The sequence below is a fragment of the Equus caballus genome, chromosome 5, assembly GCF_041296265.1.
Source record: "Equus caballus isolate H_3958 breed thoroughbred chromosome 5, TB-T2T, whole genome shotgun sequence".
Lineage (NCBI taxonomy): Eukaryota > Metazoa > Chordata > Mammalia > Perissodactyla > Equidae > Equus > Equus caballus.
The window spans coordinates 103,955,968-103,975,322 of record NC_091688.1 but is presented as its reverse complement, the minus strand read 5'-3'; the positions used below and the strand labels follow the sequence as shown (position 1 = coordinate 103,975,322).

The 19,355-nt window shown below is 47.7% G+C and overlaps 1 protein-coding gene across 25 annotated transcripts in view; it reads left to right on the top strand.

Annotated features, from left to right (window-relative positions):
• The window catches only part of NFIA (nuclear factor I A), a 520,959-nt gene that overhangs the window by 481,842 nt on the left and 19,762 nt on the right, over positions 1–19,355 (top strand). For 18 of the 25 annotated variants that reach the window (XR_011438921.1, XR_011438924.1, XR_011438925.1 and 15 more), the window contains one exon: positions 8,026–8,117. The exons of the other annotated variants lie outside the window; for them this stretch is intronic. Coding sequence is in view for 10 of the 18 variants with exons in the window: in XM_070267567.1 (XP_070123668.1) it covers positions 8,026–8,117 (92 nt within the window). In the remaining 8 variants the exon portion in view is untranslated. The remainder of the gene's footprint in view (positions 1–8,025; positions 8,118–19,355) is intronic. 25 annotated transcript variants of the gene reach the window in all.

The window sequence follows — 19,355 nt, the reverse complement described above, 5'->3', positions numbered from 1 at the left end:
TTTAATTAGTATTTTACATCTTATTTCATTACAAAGTTAGGAAATATGATTTTAAATAATTTTTACTTATGCCCCTACTATAGGACGTTAACTTTTGTCCCAACCTATGGAATATGCTCCAGCATATCACTGAACAAATATTTTTGTCCCCAACTTGAATAATTTCATTAGGATAGATTTCTAGAAGTAGAATTGCTAGTACACACAGTATGAATATTCCTCTTGATGCCCGTTAACAAATTGCTTTTCAGAAAGGTTATGTCAGTACACCCTCACAGATTACTTATGAGTCTGACCATAACATTAACCCTTGAGAGGTTTGAGTGTTGTTTTTTTAAATTGTTGGAAAGCAGATATCTTGCTGTAATACCCTTAATCAGATATTGGAATCAATAGTCCCTGATTGGATGATTTTAGCATTTTTCTTCAATTGTTTTAATATAAAGTACAGTGAAATTCTGGGGATTTCTTGTCTTTTTGGCTATGCTTCTCCTTAGGGGTCACTCTCTGCATGGCTCCTATGGAGAGAGTAGCCTGTTAGACAATCACAGCAGGGTGAGGCCTTAGTTAAAGGGCTAGCAGTATTGGAGTAAATAATGTTTATTATGCTGGACTCTTTGTATATGGAGGCTCAGAAAGATTAACTGGCTTGCCAAGATAACATTTCTAGTAAGAGATTGATGGATTCAATCCAGGATTTTCTGTTTCTAAAATTCATTTTCTTTTGACTACATTGCACTGCCACAAAAATAGAAGTATTATTTGGGGTTTTCAGTTTCCATTTGTGTTTGTTTTAGTTAAGATTAAAAATTACTGGAAGGTATTTAAAAATCACTCGTAATCCCACTCTTCAGAGATGATCACTTTCTGTGCGTATTTTAAACATAATTGATCATGATCTATGTGTGCGTACATATATGTGTGTATATACATATATACAGTTTTGTAAACTTATTTCATAATATATACATGTGATGTCATTATTATTTTAAAACATTTTTAATCACTGCAAAATATTCCAACATATGGATGAAGCATTAACTTATAAGTTGGTTCCAGTTTGTTGCTCTTATAAGTAATGCTGTCATGAACATCTTGGAGCACAAATTTTACCTGAACTTGAAGTATTTCTTGACGATAAATTCCCAGAAGTAGGTTTTCAGATTTATACTGCCTTTTGAGAGGCTGCACAAGCTCCCTCTTGAAAGAGGGAGGGATCCAATATATTGATCTAAGTTTCTTTTTTTTAGTAAACCTCAGCTGAATTCAGAATTTATTCCCTGTGGCTGTTTAATAGAACTTTCACCTGTGCCTACGCATATATGTTACTGCTTCTGATCAACAAATATGTTCTATCAATTGGACAACATAGCATACACAGAAAAATAAATGACAGCTATCGAACTCAGATTAGCCATCAGAAATCAGTTTAAATGAACTGAAACAAGGCTGTATTCTTACCCTTTGAAGTTATTATGAAAAAGAACATTATGGGCAGTTTTAATAGACTTTATACAGGAAGCACTCCTTGTGAAGTCACACAGATTTTGGTAACATAAGGTCAAAGTGTTGCCAGGTTACAAGTTGCTCTGATCCCCGTTCTCTCTGTGTGCACGCGTGAATTGTCTCGTACCTTCCTTTCTGCATGTTTTACCCCAAATCACAGTGTGGCTGGAGCCCCCATTCCTTCTGAGGACCCTAAATAGAGGCAGAAACACCAGCGGAGCAAAGCCTCTGGCTGAATTGATTCTTCTCATGATTTCTCTGAACTGCTAGCAGATTAGACCTGTCTCGCACATTGTGGCTGTTTGTGTTGAGTAATGCTAATCTATTAAAGTTAGGATTCACGTGCTTTTCAAGAAGAAAGCTCATGGGTATGTTGTTCCGTAATAGCTTACTAGTGATAGGTAGGCTTTAGTCTCATGCCCTGAGGGCTGTGTCTCTTTCTTTGTGGGTAACTTGTTTGTAGAGACAGAAGATCTCAGAGATAATAGAACAAGGTAACTGACTGCACAGATGGGATCAAAATATGGGAATTCAGTGTGGTTATCTTCTAGATTCCAAACATCTGGATGAAAACTGCCACAGCCATCCCGTCACGTGGGATTTCTAACCCTCTGAGTATGGGCCGTGTGTCAGCAGAAGCTGAGTGTCTCCTTGGCTGCGTAAGGGTATTAGCAGGGCTAACCCAGGCCCTGCAGACTTGTCGATAATGATGGGTTTCTGTGAAGGAGACACACTCCAGTATCCTCCAGCATTTCTTTTGTCACCCTGCAAGAAATGGTGCTATTCAGGTTCCTAAATGACTTCAGTTATGATGGGTTTCATTTAGAAATTAGCCAATCTAGTTTCTAACAGTTTCTGCACTTTTTACGAGTGAAAGTTTTCTCACAGGGCCTTTTTCTTTTTTAACATAGCATGATAGTACATTTGAGAAGACTCCAGAAACTATTTCAGTTAGGTATTCCGTCACCTCCCTGTTTCAGTTTGTGACTGGGTGCGTTCTCAGCACTTTTTCTTCACTGTCAGTGTCACTGATACACAGTTGGAGCGACACACAGCACCTGTTCAAGTTTGCCTTCCTAAACTCGTTTTGATTACTTCTGTCCCATAGCTAACATGTCTCTCGACAGGTAGTAGAGTCACCGTGAGACTATTTGGAAAGAAATAGAATTTCTGACTGTTTTAGAGGAAAATCCCCACCTGTGAATATGTCTGAGTTTCTGAAAACAAGGGAACAAGTGAAGTGAAATACATATTGGTATTTGAGATACGAAGGGGAAGATTTAGAGCCTGGGGGTGTCTAGTTGTCTTAATGGTGTTCAGAATAGAAATTTGATATCTATGTTTATTTTATAAATTGTTTCTTCCTTAAAAGAAAAATTCGGTAGACTTTCTCCTCCGTTTTCAAACATTCAGGTCTCCGACCTGCAGTTTTGCCTCCCTTGCCGTGTGGCACTGAAGCGTGCAGCGTCATCTCTTTCCCCACTTCTTGCGCCCAGCTCCTGCCTCCCTCCCTGGGCTTGGGCTGCCACCTCTATGGGCCCCCACCTGTCAGAACCCAAGGACCAACACGTCTGTGATGGCCATGGCTTCTGCCGTCCGCATCTCCGTAAAGCTCGTCCTGTCCCCTGCCACGTGTCACGTGTCTGTCCTTTTATATTTTTTCAACACTCACATCTTCGTTTCCTGTGCTCATCTCACCCATTAGATTCTAACACGTTGAGGATAGCTGTGCATCCTGCTCACCTTTGTATCTCCTGTGATGCTCAGTACAGAGCCTGGCACACAGCCAGTGTCCGCCAGAGATGCACAGACAGACGGATGGAGAAGGGATGTGGGTGTGTCACGAGTCTCTCTGAGGTGCACCCCAGAGGTGACCTGGTGGGGTTCAGGGTGTGAAGAATGGCGCTCCCACCTTCCCCATGGTTGGAGTATGATGGAGGGAGCGCCTCTCTTTGGACTCCTGTGCGATTGTTGGCCAGCTGCGGGTTGAGGGGACATCGTTGCCTCCCATGTCTGGAGGTAAATTCAGAGCTCAGGGCTCGCCAGGCCTCTCACCTTTTCTTTTCTGCCAGGTGCCCCATGTGTCATTTGCCCCCTGGCTACTGTGGAAGAGCCGACCACAGCCCTGCTCAGTCAGGTCATCCCAGGCTGATGACCACTCGCCGGTGGGCGCTAGAAGGGCTCGTCCAGGGCAGCCGTCCTCTCGCACCCATGCTCCATACAGCAGCCCGCCCACACGTCCTCCCTCCCTGCCTTTCCATGATCGCACATTTCAGCACTTAGCCTGACCCAGACCTCGACTCTGTCTGCCTGCTCCAGACGCGCGATGCAGACTCACATTTTCTCATTTGTCTGACTTGAGTGATTTTATTGATAAGGTTTTTATCTGAAAGAAACATCAACTGACATTTGTACAAATACTTTAACATCTTGATATCCTCTTCTTCAGTCATATTTTTCTCAAAAACAGGAAAGCTCCAAGCCTTTTTGTTCAAAACAGTTTGGCCACCTTTGTAACACCATAGTCAGGTAGGACTGTGGGGCGAAGGCCGTTAAAGATTCCCAACTGATTGATCTGGGATTACCGCACTTCCTTTGTCTAGATGCATCCCTCATTCCTTCTTATTCAGAAAAAGGAAAAAACAAAGCAAAACCTGACACCTTGGGAACATGAAAGTCGGCCTCTGTCTGCTTGCAGGCGGGTAGTCACATGCACTTCTGGGGACACTGGCCGAGCTCTTGCAGGGACACCTGCACTGTCAGGAGGGACAGTGCTTGTGGGCGATCTCTGCCAGTCTTCCTGCCCTCCCCACGGCCCCCAGAGACAGAGTCCCCTTAAAACTATTGCTCATAAAGAAAGAGAATGCTCTTGAACCATTCCTCAACTGCTCACCCTGAGGCAGGCCCTGTGTTGCTAAGTGAAGGGTTATAGAATTAGCAATGCATATGATGCATGAAAATACAGAAGAATGGGGTTTTCTGGATATGAGGTCGAATTCTGGTTTGAATGTTGATACTTAAACCACTGTGGGTAAGGCCACACTAAGACTCTTGGATGATATGAAGAAAGACATTACAAAGAGGAAAAATATGAGCAAATTAGTGCAAATAAGACCTGGTGGAAGCTTCTTATAGGAATGTTCTTCTATAACATTAGGAAAATGGTCTGTGGCGATATTGCTCATGTAGGTAAAATGGCTGCTAAAAAAGAAAACGTTTCTGTTTCAGACGCAGCCAAATAATAACTTGGTTTCTAATAGTCGTGTTTGCCATGAGGACCTTTACAATGAGATTATATAAGCAAATCGATTCCCCTGTTGACTTTATCAGAAAATTATCAAATATCCCTGAGCCTTCCCTCTAGAATCCTCAAAAATGCCCACAGTAATCTTCACAGAAAGTTATTTTCTGGATTTCCTGATTTCCTGAAGCTCTTGCTGCAGCATTTGCTTATTGAAGTTGTAAGGCAAGAACTATAATTAAGAAAGATGTGAATGTGGTATCATGGCATAGTAAACACAGTTGTGTGTAATTAATTACCACATAGCCCCTTTACCTGATTTTGTATTCGTGTTGAAAGTTCCTAACTGTGCATGTATAATTGATTCATTATGCTATATGTGGTTGTTTTAATAAAAAGTGTCAGTTGAGGTTTTTGTTCAACAGCGTAACTCCCGTATTCCACTGTTTCTTTGGGAAAATCAAGTTCGCTTATGTCATATCATTTTTGGAACTACGTCCTGTTGTAGGTGAACGCTCTGCCTGTTGTAGCTATGATAATGGAAGATGAGTCAGAATTTCTCTCTTCCTTCCCTTGTTTTTCCTGTGTCCTTGATTTTTCCCAGAAGCTGGCTTTCTATAAAATAAATTTCCCTGGGCACCATTTGTTCCATTCGGTAACTTGGGTACTTAGAGATTCCCAGATTTCTGTAGTTGTGTTATCCTTTTGAAAAAAAAAAAAATGCAGACACACTGCCATCTCTCTCACCATTGCTCTCTTTTCTAAAAACCAGAATAAATGTTGGAGCAGTTTCAGTAACCCGTAAGAGCACAAAAGGCCTGCTGAGGTGTTTTGAAACTAGGACTGCAAGGCTTGTCTTGTGATTGAAGAAGAGAAAATATCCAGCTGTTAGCCTCCTAATAATTTTGAGTAGCTGAGTTATTTGTGTGCTAACCCTTCTTTCAAATGGAGAAATTTAGGTCTGGCAGAAATAGAGAATGGGATGTTATATAAACCTTTCCAGATGTAGTAAACTTGCTGTGGTCAGTGGAGAACTATCTTCACACAAAAAGGAAAAGCAGAAAGAATGCCCTGTATCCCAGGGTCGGTCAGCACGCCCATGTCTGCTGTCACCGACATGTTAGGATGTCGTGGGAAGTCCTACTGCCTGTCTACAATACAATGCAGGTGATGCTCGCAGGTCTGCCAGGACCTGCAGGCCAAGGACGCGGGTTCAGCCTCTGTCGCCGGTCACTTAGCACCTTAGTGTTTTCTTCATGCCTTTTTGTTCTTTCTCAACCTACCTACCTAGTCACCTGTGACAGAACGCTTTTTTCTCTTAATCACTAACAGGTTTAACAGGTTATTTCATCTACTAGCTTCCTCCTCCTCTCTCCCACATCCTCTTTGTGCCCTAGGAGCAGGCAAATACTATGCCAGTAATTATAGTCCATCATTTTCAACATATAACTTTCTGTTGAGACTTCTTTTTTTTTTTTTTTCCTTTTTCTCCCCAAAACCCCCCGGTACATAGTTGTATGTTCTTTGTTGTGGGTCCTTCTAGTTGTGGCATGTGGGACGCTGCCTCAGCGTGGCTTGATGAGCAGTGCCATGTCCGCGCCCAGGATTCGAACCAACGAAACACTGGGCCGCCTGCAGTGGAGCGCGCAAACTTAACCACTCGGCCACGGGGCCAGGCCCTGTTGTGACTTCTTAAAGCATATCAAAGTAAAGGCTAAATGGAGGCATCAATAAAGAATATTTTACTGAGCTTTTAAAAAGTTAAATTTGCCCCATACCAGTGAGTGAGAGGCACATACAGAATGGCTAAATGCAGAGGTATTTCTCAAATCTGCTCAAGTTACTCTGACATAGGATAGGCTAGGGAGGAAGTCACTAGATTCACATTGCTAGACAATACAACACCTCATACATTGAGATCATTGTATCGAATGCTATTATCGGACAAATGCTACAACAACACAGAGTTTCTTATTAATAGACGTCAGTGGACCCTCCTGTGCATCCTGTGTTCCGTGCTGGTTTAACACAGCCACAGATCTGTGTGGGTGACCTAGCTCTTCCCAAAGATGACCAACATGACTTGGGCCAGATTGGTGGAAATTTTATCTCTAGATGTATTTAACAAGGGGAAAAGAAGTTGGAGCAGTTTTCTATAAAAGAGAAAATCAAAGTAAGAGAAACAGATGATGTCAATAAGGGAAAAAAAAATCTGGCAAAGGAATTTGATATTATTCCCTCAGTCATCTGTGTTTTTAAAAATAGCAAATCTTTTTCATCTTTTAGATGATGTGTGTAGAATTAGTCCAAAAATCTTAGGCTTTTTACAAGTATTGTTAAGAAATTTGAAATTAAGCAATAGTCGATCTAAAAATTCTAGTACAAGGAAAGAATATAGATAAATCATTGGAGTTGTGGTAAAGAAATGAATTGTAGGACACCCAAAAAATAAATTGTCCATTTGGATTTATGAGCTAGTGAAACACCAAAGCCACTGAATTTTTTCTCCCTAAAGTAGAGCGAAGCTCTTAAATATAAATAGAAAAACCAGCAACGAGACTTCCGTGTGCTATGAATGGGAGAGTGAACTGAAGTGTGGTACCTGAGGTTCCAGTGTCACATCTTGGCTTACACGGGCTCTTGAGTTTGTGCCTAAATAGAGGGGTTCCAGCCTGGGAAGATGACAAATGGTAATATTTTAAGCACATTTTGTGCATCATAAAGATTCTGGACACTCTACTGGTCCTATAAAGACAGCCTTTTCTAAATGGTTTTCCACCTCCTTTTTGGAGAACCCATTAATTCCTTCTATAAAGACTCCTCTTGGATGTTTAGCTTTGGAGGCACAGGAACACTTTATGATTTTTAGGAGTGTAATAGTCTGAACGGCAAGGTTGTTCAAGAAACTGCTTCCCTCCCTTTCTGCCTAATTTCTTTCTCCCTGTGCTCCAAAGACTAGGAGATCTCTGTCTGACCAAGAGCTCGTATTTAACTCAGAAGGCAGATCCTGCATGTTCTCATTTGTCTGATGGAAGGAGAGAAGAGCTCGTCTGAGCACCAGTTTGACACTGTTTTACTCTGGCAGTCTTCGGAAGCCAACACCCTCTCCCTCTTGACTGTCTAAAATGCCCTTGCTAGCCAGGTCCCTTTGCCAGCTACAGCGTTTGCACATTTCCTTGTTAATCAGCTGCGTAGGCTCGGAGACTGTGTGTTTTGGTGTTGTTTGTGTGTGCAATCTCGTGCTGCTTCCTGAACGCATGTGTCCCTTCCCTTCACAGCCTACTCGACACCCAGCACCTCCCCCGCAAACCGATTCGTCAGTGTTGGACCACGGGATCCAAGCTTTGTAAATATCCCTCAACAGACACAGGTGGGCCGCTCTCCTCTTTTCTGTATGTGGTGCAGCTCGTTTTATTCATCAGGTGCACTGTAACCTGTCTGTTGGCACAGCAGGCTGCCTGTCCCAGCCCCTGTCGGTCCCCTCTCCCCCCAGCCCCACCATCCCGCCCTTCAGCCATGTCCATGTGTTCTCAGAAAATGTTGCTGCAGTTTTTCTTTCTTGTATTGGAGGGGTAGAAGAGGAGGGCTTCTGTGCCAGAACCGCTTTTGCTGTGGCAGGAAAGGCTTCTCAATGTTAGGTGGTGTGTGCTCCCTCCTCTAGGAATTCCTGTCTCTAGAGTGAGCCGGCGGGAGGAGGCCCCACGGGAGGGGAGGCAAGCTTGGTTGCCTTTGACATCACTGTGCATGCTGGGAATGAGAGATCAGCCACTCTGTAGTCATTGTGGGGTCCCCAGCAACCTGGCAGACTTTCAGAAAGAAAAGATGGAAAGGTTTCCTGAGCCCTCTTAAGTTGCTGGTGTTGGTGCAGAAACAGGAGATGTTTGTTACTGGCTACACTGGCCACTGGGGAGCAAGGTGCAGTGAGATGGGAGGGGTTGTCTGTCAATATAATGTCATAGTTTGAGGTGACTGAGAAAAGAGTATGCCAGGACATTTAGAGCTTGTTTTTCAATAGATAGTTGGTGTTTTGTGCTAGTATAGGTCAAGGAGAAAAAATCTCTCTTAAAAGTTTTGGAATGGCTGCTCTTAACTGAGAAACAATGAAAGGTTTTTGGAGTTTAAGGTAGTGGATATAGAGACATTTAGAGGTTTGTTAAATAGAATTAGATTCAAGTTTTCAAAGAAACTACCCTCTAATGTCCTAATTAGAACATGACCATATTATAACTGACATAAAGAAAGTATTTTCTCTGTGAGGGGTTTGAAGCAGTTCTCCAAGATGTTTCGCACCTGGGCCTGAGTGTGCAAGCTCCAGACATGTAATTCAGAGCTGTTGGTCTGTCCGTGAGACTGTGGCTTGGTGTCCCGCTCAGGTGGGTTTGCCTTCCTGGGCCCATCTGCGCGCTCTATGGAGGGTTTTAGTTTTTGGCTGTGTCGGCAGTGCAAGTTAAACTGTCTCGCATCTGAAGCCTTCCTTCCACTGAAGCAGGTCCCAAGAGTAGAGCCTCAGAGGAGGCGTCTGGAGGAAAGGGAGCCCAGGGGAGGAGAAACCCCACTCTTGAACCCCGACTTCTGCTGTTTCTCCTGACTGGCGTGTACATGGCATCTGGGATTGACCTCTCCCATTCAGCACCCCCCATAAGATTGTTTATGTTTATCATTCCCTTTCCCATAGCTTCAAATACTGAACTGGTGAATTTGAAACTGAATGATTACTTAAGTGCATTAAAATAGAAGAGCATCATTTCATTTTGTACCTGGGTCAGGGTTCGGGTTCAGTGAGTCAGGAGAACTGGGGACAGTGACCCTGTGTGATGATTGCTTTGCTCAAAGCACTGTGTGCTCAGGCTGCTTCATAAGAACCTCAGAGTGCAGTTTGGAAACGTGCTGCTTGTGTTCCACATGGTGTTTCATGTAAGCTGCGAGTCCCAGCACTGCAGTTGTACCCCGTGTTCCGTTCAGTTGTTTCTCGACAATCAAAACATCTTCTATTCCAATATGGCTTTGTGCCACAAATGCCTTATTTAACCCAGAAATGGACTCTTCATGATGTTGACCACAAAAATTCAATTCTTAAAAATCCAGATTTTCCACACATCTGGATGAATGATGTCATGTAGACCCAATATTGGCATCTGGAACTGTATTTTTTTGGTTTCCATTAAATATTTGGCACTGTAGGACAACAGCTTAGATGTTCCTTATCACAGTGACACCTGCCACATTGGCCTGAAGGAAGCCGTCCCCACTCATCTCATGAGAAACTGTGCTGATGGAGTTACATTTTTCCCAAAGAAATATATACTGAGGTAAAAATTATGTACTCTAAATATTTTAATTTTAAGGTGTATGTATGGACTCTTCTTTTAAAAAAAGGAACTACTTTTTGGAGCCATTTAAAGTGTTAGACATGTATAGATATAGGTAATAAATATAATATACTTTAAAGAATAAGCTCCTTTTTGAGAGGACATCAGTTCATAAAAGGGATTTTTTTAAGGCATAATTTGAATGTGGCCTGCAGATTAATTTCCTAGGCAAGCTTGCATTTTTCTATATTGGTATTTCTCTTAATAAGGCATGAAATTTGTATTAATTGAATTACAGGAAAGGTTTTTCTGGGAAAACAAAATTTTACTTTCTGCCCTTGGAGAAGTACAAATTGACAAGTCACACGAGCAGATGCTTGAGCTTTATGGATGCAGAAGAGCAGCCCTGCCCATGAATCCACAAACCAGTGCTAAGTCGGACGGCCTGCTTTCTTTGAGGCCGTTGCTGGGGGAGGCCTCCTCAGGGCCCACAGCGCCGAGCCGCAGGAGCAGATGGGATACAGTCTGTTTTCCAGCAGACAGAACTTGAACTAGTAATGCATGGACTTTTTTTTTTTAATTTTTATTGAGATTATGATAGTTTACAACCTTGTGAAATTTCAGTTGTACATTATTCTTAGTCAGTCATGTTGTAGGCGCATCACTTCACCCTTTGTGCCCACCCTCCACTCCTCCTTTCCCCAGTAGCCACTAATCTGTTCTCTTTAGTTACATGTTTAACTTCCTCATATGAGTGGAGTCATACAGAGATTGTCTTTCTCTCTCTGGCTTATTTCACTTAACATAATTCCCTCAAGCTCCATCCATGTTGTTGTGAATGGGACGGTTTTATCCTTTTTTATGGCAGAGTAGTATTCCATTGTGTATATATACCATATTTTTTTTATCCAATCATCAGTTGATGGGCACTTAGGTTGCTTCCACGTCTTGGCTATTGTAAATAATGCAATGCATGGACATTTAAGTAGGTACCTTTCAGTTTATCATAAGACCTTTCTTTAAGAAGAGTTCTTTGATTATGCATATCCTCTATGTATTGAGCATTTTCTAGGTACATTATCCAACTAATCTTTACAGCCACCCAATAAGATAGATAGAGTTATCTCCACTTTATAGAGGTGGAAGCTGAGACCTAAAGAGACTATTGATTTTCCTAAGCTATCCAGTGGTGAGGAGTGGAGCAAGAATTTGTTCCCAGGGGCCAGCCTGGTAGCGCAGCAGTTAAGTTGGCACATTCGGCTTCTCGGCAGCCCGGGGTTCGCCAATTCAGATCCCAGGTGCAGACAGGACACCGCTTGGCAAAAGCCATGCTGTGATAGGTGTCCCACGTATAACACAGAGGAAGATGGGCATGGATGTTATCTCAGGGCCAGTCTTCCTCAGCAAAAAGAGGAGGATTGGCAGTAGTTAGGTCAGGGCTAATCTTCCTCAAAAAAAAAAAAATGTTCCCAATTTTGTCTGACTCCAAGACCTGTCCTCTCTAACCAGTGTACTGTACTGCCTCATGAGCTGGTGAGCACCTTTCTCCATGGATATTCAGAGACAGATGCTCAAATCTCAGTAATAATACTGGCATATTCTCTGCCTTTGAATCTGAGATTGCATTAAAATCTAACCATTATATACCCAAATTGAAAGCAAGATCTCAAAGAGATATTTGTACACCCGTGTTCTTAGCAGCATTATTCACAATAGCCAATTGATGGAATCAACTCAAGTGTCCATGGACAGATAAATGGATAAACAAAATGTAGTATATATATTGTATTGTGTATATACCCTTTTAATGTGGCATAATACATATTATTCAGCCTTAAAAAAGAAGGAAATTCTGACAGATGCAACAAAATGGATGAACCTTGAAGACGTTGTGCTGAGTAAAAGAAGCCAGACACAAAAAAACAAATACTGTGTGATTCCATGTACTTGAGGTCCCGAGAGTGGTCAAATTCACAGAGACAGAAAGTATGATGGTGGGTGCCAGGGCTGGGGGTGGGGAATGGAGAGTCGTCGTTAATGGGCACAGTTTCAGTTTTGCAAGATGAAAAGAATTCTGGAGATGGACAGTGGTAATGGTTGCACAACAGTGTGAATGTACTGAATGCCACTAAACTGTCCACGTAAAATAGTTAAGATGGGCAGGGGCTGGCCCAGTCACATAGTGGTAAAGTTCATGGCTCCACTTTGGTGGCCCAGGATTCATGGGTTTGGATCCCAGGCACAGACCTACATACCACTCATCAAGCTGTGCTGTGGCAGCGTCCCATATACAAAAGAGGAAGATTGGCACAGATGTTAGCTCAGGGACAATCTTCCTCAAGTAAAAAGAGGAAGATTGGCAGTAGATATTAGCTCAGGACCAATCTTCTTCACCAAAAAAGTAACAATAATAATAATAGAAGGGTAAAATTTATGTTATCTGTATTTCACCACGATTTTTAAAATGTAATCTTTAGATAAACTCTCGTGGCCCTTTCACCTTGTAAGAGTCTAAAATTCTGTAAAACAGCCAGGAAAAATGGCCTGTTTATCAACAAAATCCACTGTAATTGTGTGCTGACCTCTGAAAGCACTAATTCTCACGTCCGACACATAGTGGGTAGTCAGCATATATTGGTTGAATCTAAATGATTCACAGGGAAGTTTAAAAATAATGACTTTTTCTTATTACAGTCACAACACATGTTAATTGTGGAAAATACAGATGGGAAAAATAATGAAAGTCACTTGTAGTCCTACTGTTAACATTTCTGTATAAGTCCCTCCAGACTGTTCCCTGCATACAAATGTATTGCAAAATGAGATCATATTATATACACTGTGGCTAACCTGCCGTTTCTTCCCCTTAACAATACATTATGGCCTTCTTTCCATGTAAATTGGAAAAATTGAATATTGGCTTTTATTGCACCTATTCATCATCTGTAATGATTAGTAGGGAAAGATAACATGGATAATTGAAAGCCATTTTTCCTCCTCCATCCCTTGCAAGTCTGTTTTTTCTCCAGAGAATTCCTCCCTTCACTGAGACAGAATTGCCTTCTCTCTCTTGAGCCTTGCCTGGAGCTAGTTTTCTTTCACACTGCCGTCCAGTTGTGTGATGTGTCGCACCCCAGCTTTGGGCTCTGTTCGAACACTCCTACCACGGTGTCCGTCCCTTCCTCACCTCATGTGTCTGCTGCCTCTGCTGCTGCCGTTATCTGCCTCCTCCTCCTCTAGTTTGTAACCCACCATTAACATGGCGGGGTGGCCGCCTCCCTGCATGCAGCCTTAGGACTCCCATCTGTTCTGAGAAACCATGACTGCTTGTCCCACTGGACTTGCTTATTTTTCACCATGTCCCCTGGCAGTTGATATTAACATGCAGAAAAGTCTCTGGGGCGGAGAGTTATTTACTTCACTTTGGACACTGTTAGGTCCCCTGCACGCCCACTGAATAATGTAATTTAATAGAGAACATGCCATCATCTCAAATAGCAGAAAGCCAGTGGCCGTTTCAATTGCATCCCGTAATTTAATCTGATCCCTGAAAATGGGAGCCATTAAGAGGAGGCATTTATTTAGAGAAAAAAAGTTAATATTTCATCGTCAGGTAATAAATAGAAATACCAGTTCCCACACAGGAGGACTGAGCAAAGAACTCGTTTGATTCAAGTTCTAGTTTAATCAGAATGTTCAAATAAAATGGTTAACCCGGAAGAACTCCAACAAAAGACTAATTCTTTAAAATGAAAAATGAGGGCAAACAATATTAAAAACAGGCATTTCTCCCCTGCCACCCAAGTCTATCACTGTTCTTCATCAAGAGAATTGTGGTAGCTGAAAAGCTGTTTAAAACCAAATTACTATTTGGGTTATTGGCAGAGTCGCTTGGCGTGGCCTGGGCCTGACTGGTTGACAAAAAGGCACAGGTGCACTAACTTTTGCGTAGTAAATCATCCAGCCGCCTGACTTGCAGTGTGACTTGCGGCGTGACTGCCTCTGCCTCGTGAAATTTACATATGTACACACAAGCCACACGCCGGCTGTGCCGGAAGCCACTGATCTGGAGCAGTCCCTGCGTAGCTGAGTGATGGGCACAGCACCCATCGTCTGCCCGCGGTGGGCTCGCAAGGAACATGGGCAGGTGGCGACTATGGGGAGCGTTTCGATCTGTTGCCATTCTGTGTGTCACATTCCTGAAGCTCTGCCTGAGGAACCAAAGCTTAGGCAGTCTGCAGAATTCCTAGGCCCCTTTCGTCAGTCACTTGCCACATCTTACTATATTTCCAACCTCCAGAATGCGGGGAACAATTCTCCTCTCCTGTTTGAAGTCGACTGGAGGAAGCAGATGTAAAGAAGTAGTGGTAATGACCACAACAGCACATTCGCGATGCGGTGTGACACTGGTTACAGCACGGATTGCCTAAGAGTGTACAAACACTACCTCTGGTTCTTTTGAGTCTTAGATTCTGTTGGAGAAAGGAAGTGCTTCACACCCACTGAACACTCAACGAATAGTAGCTTGAACTGTTTGGTGGACAACTCAGCTTTGATCTGGAAGCAATATTTTCTGGATTACAAAGTATTTTCTCATTTGATCTTAAGAGCAACCCTTTGTAGTAGGCAGAACGATTATTATTGTTACCCCCATTATGCAGATTGAAAAACTGAAGTTTAAAGAGAAGAAGTGACTTCCCCAGAACCACAGAGCCAGGGGTCGGTAGAGCCGGGACATGAGCCCACTTCTGTCTCCACAGCCCACGCCCCTTCAGTGTGCCCGTCAGGGAGGGACATGGTGAGCCTCTCTGCCCGTCCTCGAGTGCTGCATGTGGACATGGGCAGCACCCACCTGCCAGATGCTGGATCTAAAGCAGCCATCCAGCAAATTAGGAAAATCCCCACGAGACCATAACCCTATGGATTCTTCCGTTGAGCATCTCCCCTAGAGGCTCCCCTAGCCTGACTGAGGCACATCTGTTCTCCCCTGCACGACTTTCCTCCCCTCAAGCCAAACTGTGCCAAGGCAGAAGAGTCTTCCCCAGGGGAGACAGTGTCTCTGAGGGTGGCAACGGCTGCCGGCAAGGGAACGCGTCCCCCAGACTCTGACGGGAAAGGCGTTGCCTGGTCGTTTTTCTCCTGCGTCCTTGGCTCCAGCTGTGGTGTTGGACAGTGAGCGGCACCTCGCTGAGGTGAGCTACTCAGGCCGTCTGCCCCGCTCCCATCACTGTGGGCAGGAGCAAACTCCCAGCCTCCACCTCCCACAGCAGCCTGGAGGTTCTGCACACGGACTCGGAGCTGACTCACTGACAGGCTACGAGACACTCTTGAAATAAATTTCTCAATCAACAGAACCTTTGTCTTTCAGGTTTTAACTTGGCAGCACATTGTAGATGTCCTCAGCCATAAGGTTCACTTCTGGACACAGCGAGAGTGTCAGTTCTAGGCGCCAGTCTCCATCTTCTCCCTCGGTTCTGATGCTGCAGTGGCCCCATCACCTTTAACCACATTTTGGTTTGGTGTTAGCACTTTTGTTTGTTTGCTTTTTGCCTTGCTCCAAAAAGATTTAGAAAAGCTTCTTAGTTGAAGCAAATTGATGATTGTTGAAAGAATTGAGGTGCCTCCGTGGGATCGGGTGCACAATAGGTTCTCAGTGAACACTGGTTCCTTCCTTGCTCCCTTCCTCTCCAGCACTAAAATGAGATCAGTGGCACCGGACGAGAAGAGAAGAGTGATATTTCACAGGATATTTTAAATTTCATAGAGGAAGAAAGGTGAACAATCTGGTATCCACTGAATTAGCCCTTGGGATTTTGGGGAAAAGGGGACAGGAAATTGAGGGGGACGGAGCTTGAAAAGAAGCTGAGAACTGGTGTGGAGAATTGAGAAGAGTAAGATGAGAGCTTGAGGATAGCCTTACAGTGAAGTCAGAAAACTGTAGTAGCCACTGCAGAGCAGCTGTCAGCATTTCCAGTCTTTACACGGGTCTTGATAAGGATGCTCCTGGTCCGTGGAAGTTCCAGGATAGTGAGGGAAATGTACTGGGTGCTCATGGTCTCCTTTGTTTGCGGGGAACAGGAAAGAGTCACGAATTGAAGGGTCGGGTAGACCTGTGCTCACATCCCATTCATCAGAGTGGTCCTGGACACGTTATCCCTTAAAATTCAATTTCTTCATCTCAAAGTGAAGGCAACAGTACTGGCTACCTCCTAGAAGAAAACGCAACTAAGTGTGGTTTAGGCCAGTTGAGGCTATTTTTCTCACAGGACAAGAAATCTGTCGAGAGTGGTTGTGGGCATTGTTTCGGCTGCTACATGATGCCAGCAGGAGCCCTGCTCTTTCTCACGTTCTGCTCTGCCATCCTTAGCATGTGCTCCTTTCGTCCTCATGCTTGGTGCCTCTGATTGCAAAATGGCTCCTGCAGCTCCAGATGTCATGCACGTGTCGTACCCCATTACCCCTCTTCTATCGGGGAAACAAAGGGCCTCCATACTGCTTCCTGTTAGCAAATTTCTAGTTAGGTGTCACTGACTAAAACTAAATCACATTTTAATCTTTAGCTGCAAAGGATGCTAGGAAGGCCAGCACAGACTTACCTTGTTTGGCTAAGATGATCCACTGGGCAGGGCTGGTTACGTTATTGTCCCTCGGCGACAGTGCCTCAGGGAAGAGGGGCCGTGGGCGGTGGTCAGCTCCCACGGGGCCTGCCTGTTCCCTGTGCACAGCCCCTGGTGGGGCCGCACCCGACTCCTGCGTCTCCGGCTGCCTTCTGTTCAGTGCTCCGGCCCGCTCGTCCCTCTGTCTGGGAGATGGCCGTGTGGGGCGGGAGGTGAGGGCTCACGCAGCCCCGTCGCGGGCCAGCCCCGGGCAGCAGCACTGGCGTCTGGTGCAGGGCTGGTCAGGCGCTCCTGGAGCCGGGCCTCGGGGCCTGCGCTCGGCGCCGCTCCCCAGCCGGCCGCGGGCTCTGGGCTTGTCGTCTGGGACTTGGAGCCAGATGCTTCCTTCGCAGAAGGGCGCCTGGTTCGCTGGGCCCGAGTCGGCAGAGCCGAGCGCAGGAAGATGCTCCCGGGCGCTGAGGAGGGGCCGCCCGGGGCTGGCCCCACCGCCACAGCCCCTGCTGGGGAGCCGGGTGCTCCCGCTCTGCCCGTGGGGTTCCCCGGAGGAGGGCGCCCCCGGCCTCTGAGGAGCTGAGAGCTGGAGGCTCCTCGCCGCAGCTCAAGCCGTTGTCGGGCGATTCGGGTGGACGCTCTGCAGGCTGCTGCCCGGCCACCTGCTCAGCCCCGCGCCCCTGTCCGTGGCCGCCCTCCGGGCCCAGCCTGCGCGGAGCCCCTGGCCCAGGGGCCTAGCTGAGACTCCTCCTCAGGCCCTCGGCGCCTTGACGGCTCTGCACGCTGCCGCGGCCTGGCCTCGCCCGTGAGCCTCGGGAGCTCGGGAGGAGCCTGGCCCTGGGCCCGCCCTCGGCAGAGGCTGCGTGTGGGGGCTTCCACAGCCCGGCCCGGACGCTGCCTCCAGCCGCTGCGCTGCCTGGGCGGGAGGGCTGAGGCCGGCCCCTCTGTGCCGCCCTTGCGCGGAGCCCTGGCCACGGGTGCGGGTGGGCAGCGAGGCTGGGGGCGGAGGAACAAGACAAGAGAAAGGCCGGGAGGGAAAGCCACCCCAGAGGGACCTGCCATCTGGGCCGAGTACAGGGGCAGGGGACGAGCGTCTGACCCGGGCTCCCGGCCCGCCCCCACTCCCAGGTCTGCGGGCGTCTCGGCGGAGGAGAGTGGAGCTCAGTGGGCCCAGCCTGGGCTGGAGGGGCCAACGACACGCACGACCCAGTCCCCACTAGGCCTTCCCACAGACGGGGGAAGAGGAGGAGGGCGGCCGCTGAAGGGTGTGGCGCCCACAGTAGGGCCGCCTCCGGGGAGAGCCCGGCACCGCGCAGGGCGATTCCGCAGAAGGCCACGCGGGAGCGGCTCGGAGGAGCCAGACATGCTTGGCGCGCGGAGCATTCCGTCCCGGGAAGGGGCCCAATCGCCAGTGTGCCGAACAATCTGCCGTCTTCTGCGTGTCTGTCAGTGAAGCGGATGACGGGGGCGCTGCGTGACGGGGGCGCTGCGTGACGGGGGCGCTGGGCTCTGGGACCGCTGCGTGACGAGGCCGCTGGGTGACTGGGTCGCTGGGTGAGGGGGACGCTGCGTGACGGGGTTGCTGCGTGACGGGGACGCTGGGTGACGGGGCCGCTGGGCTCTGGGACCGCTGCGTGACGGGGCCGCTGGGTGACTGGGTCGCTGGGTGAGGGGGACACTGCGTGACGGGGACGCTGGGTGACGGGGCCGCTGGGCTCTGGGACCGCTGCGTGACGGGGCCGCTGGGTGACTGGGTCGCTGGGTGAGGGGGACGCTGCGTGACGGGGCCGCTGCGTGACGGGGACGCTGGGTGACGAGGCCGCTGGGCTCTGGGACCGCTGCGTGACGAGGCCGCTGGGTGACTGGGTCACTGGGTGACGGGGACGCTGCGTGACGGGGTCGCTGCGTGACGGGGACGCTGGGTGACGAGGCCGCTGGGCTCTGGGACCGCTGCGTGACGAGGCCGCTGGGTGACCGGGTCGCTGGGTGAGGGGGACGCTGCGTGACGGGGACGCTGGGTGACGGGGCCGCTGGGCTCTGGGACCGCTGCGTGACGGGGCCGCTGCGTGATGGGGCCGCTGCGTGACGGGGACGCTGGGCTCTGGGGCCGCTGGGTGCTGGGGCCGCTGCGTGACCGGGCCGGCCCACTCGGGAACGCGCACGCCCTACGCAGGGAGGCGGTCGGGCTTCGTGGGCGCGCACAGAGGGCCGCTGGGCCCGGCGGGAGCGGAAGCCTGCCCTGGCGGTCTCGGCGCTCGCGGGGGCAGGGTGTCCGGAGCTGTGGGTCAGGGCTCGCTCTCCTGGGCCGCAGGGCGCCGCGAGGACGCACAAGCTGTGCGCCGGACAGCCCCGGCTTGGCTTCTCTCAGGTCCTGAGAGCGGCTGAACCGTGGCCGCCCGCAGATCCGCATGTTGGGCCCTGACCCCGTGCTGCGGTCGTGGAGCTGGGCCCCGGAGGGTGACTGGGCTGAGAGGAGGGTGGGGCCCCGCGATGAGGTTGGTGCCCTTGTAGCAGCCACGCGAGCCCTCCAGAACAGGGAGCCGCTCGCGAGCCGGGTCCGACCGTCCGCCTGGTGGCTGGAGCCGGGGTCGGGGCCTCCAGCTTGCAGGAAGGAGACTTGGGCTTGGCAGCCGCCCAGTCTGCGGTGTGTTCCGGCAGCCGGGGCGGACCAGCACCGTGCCCGTGGGGTCA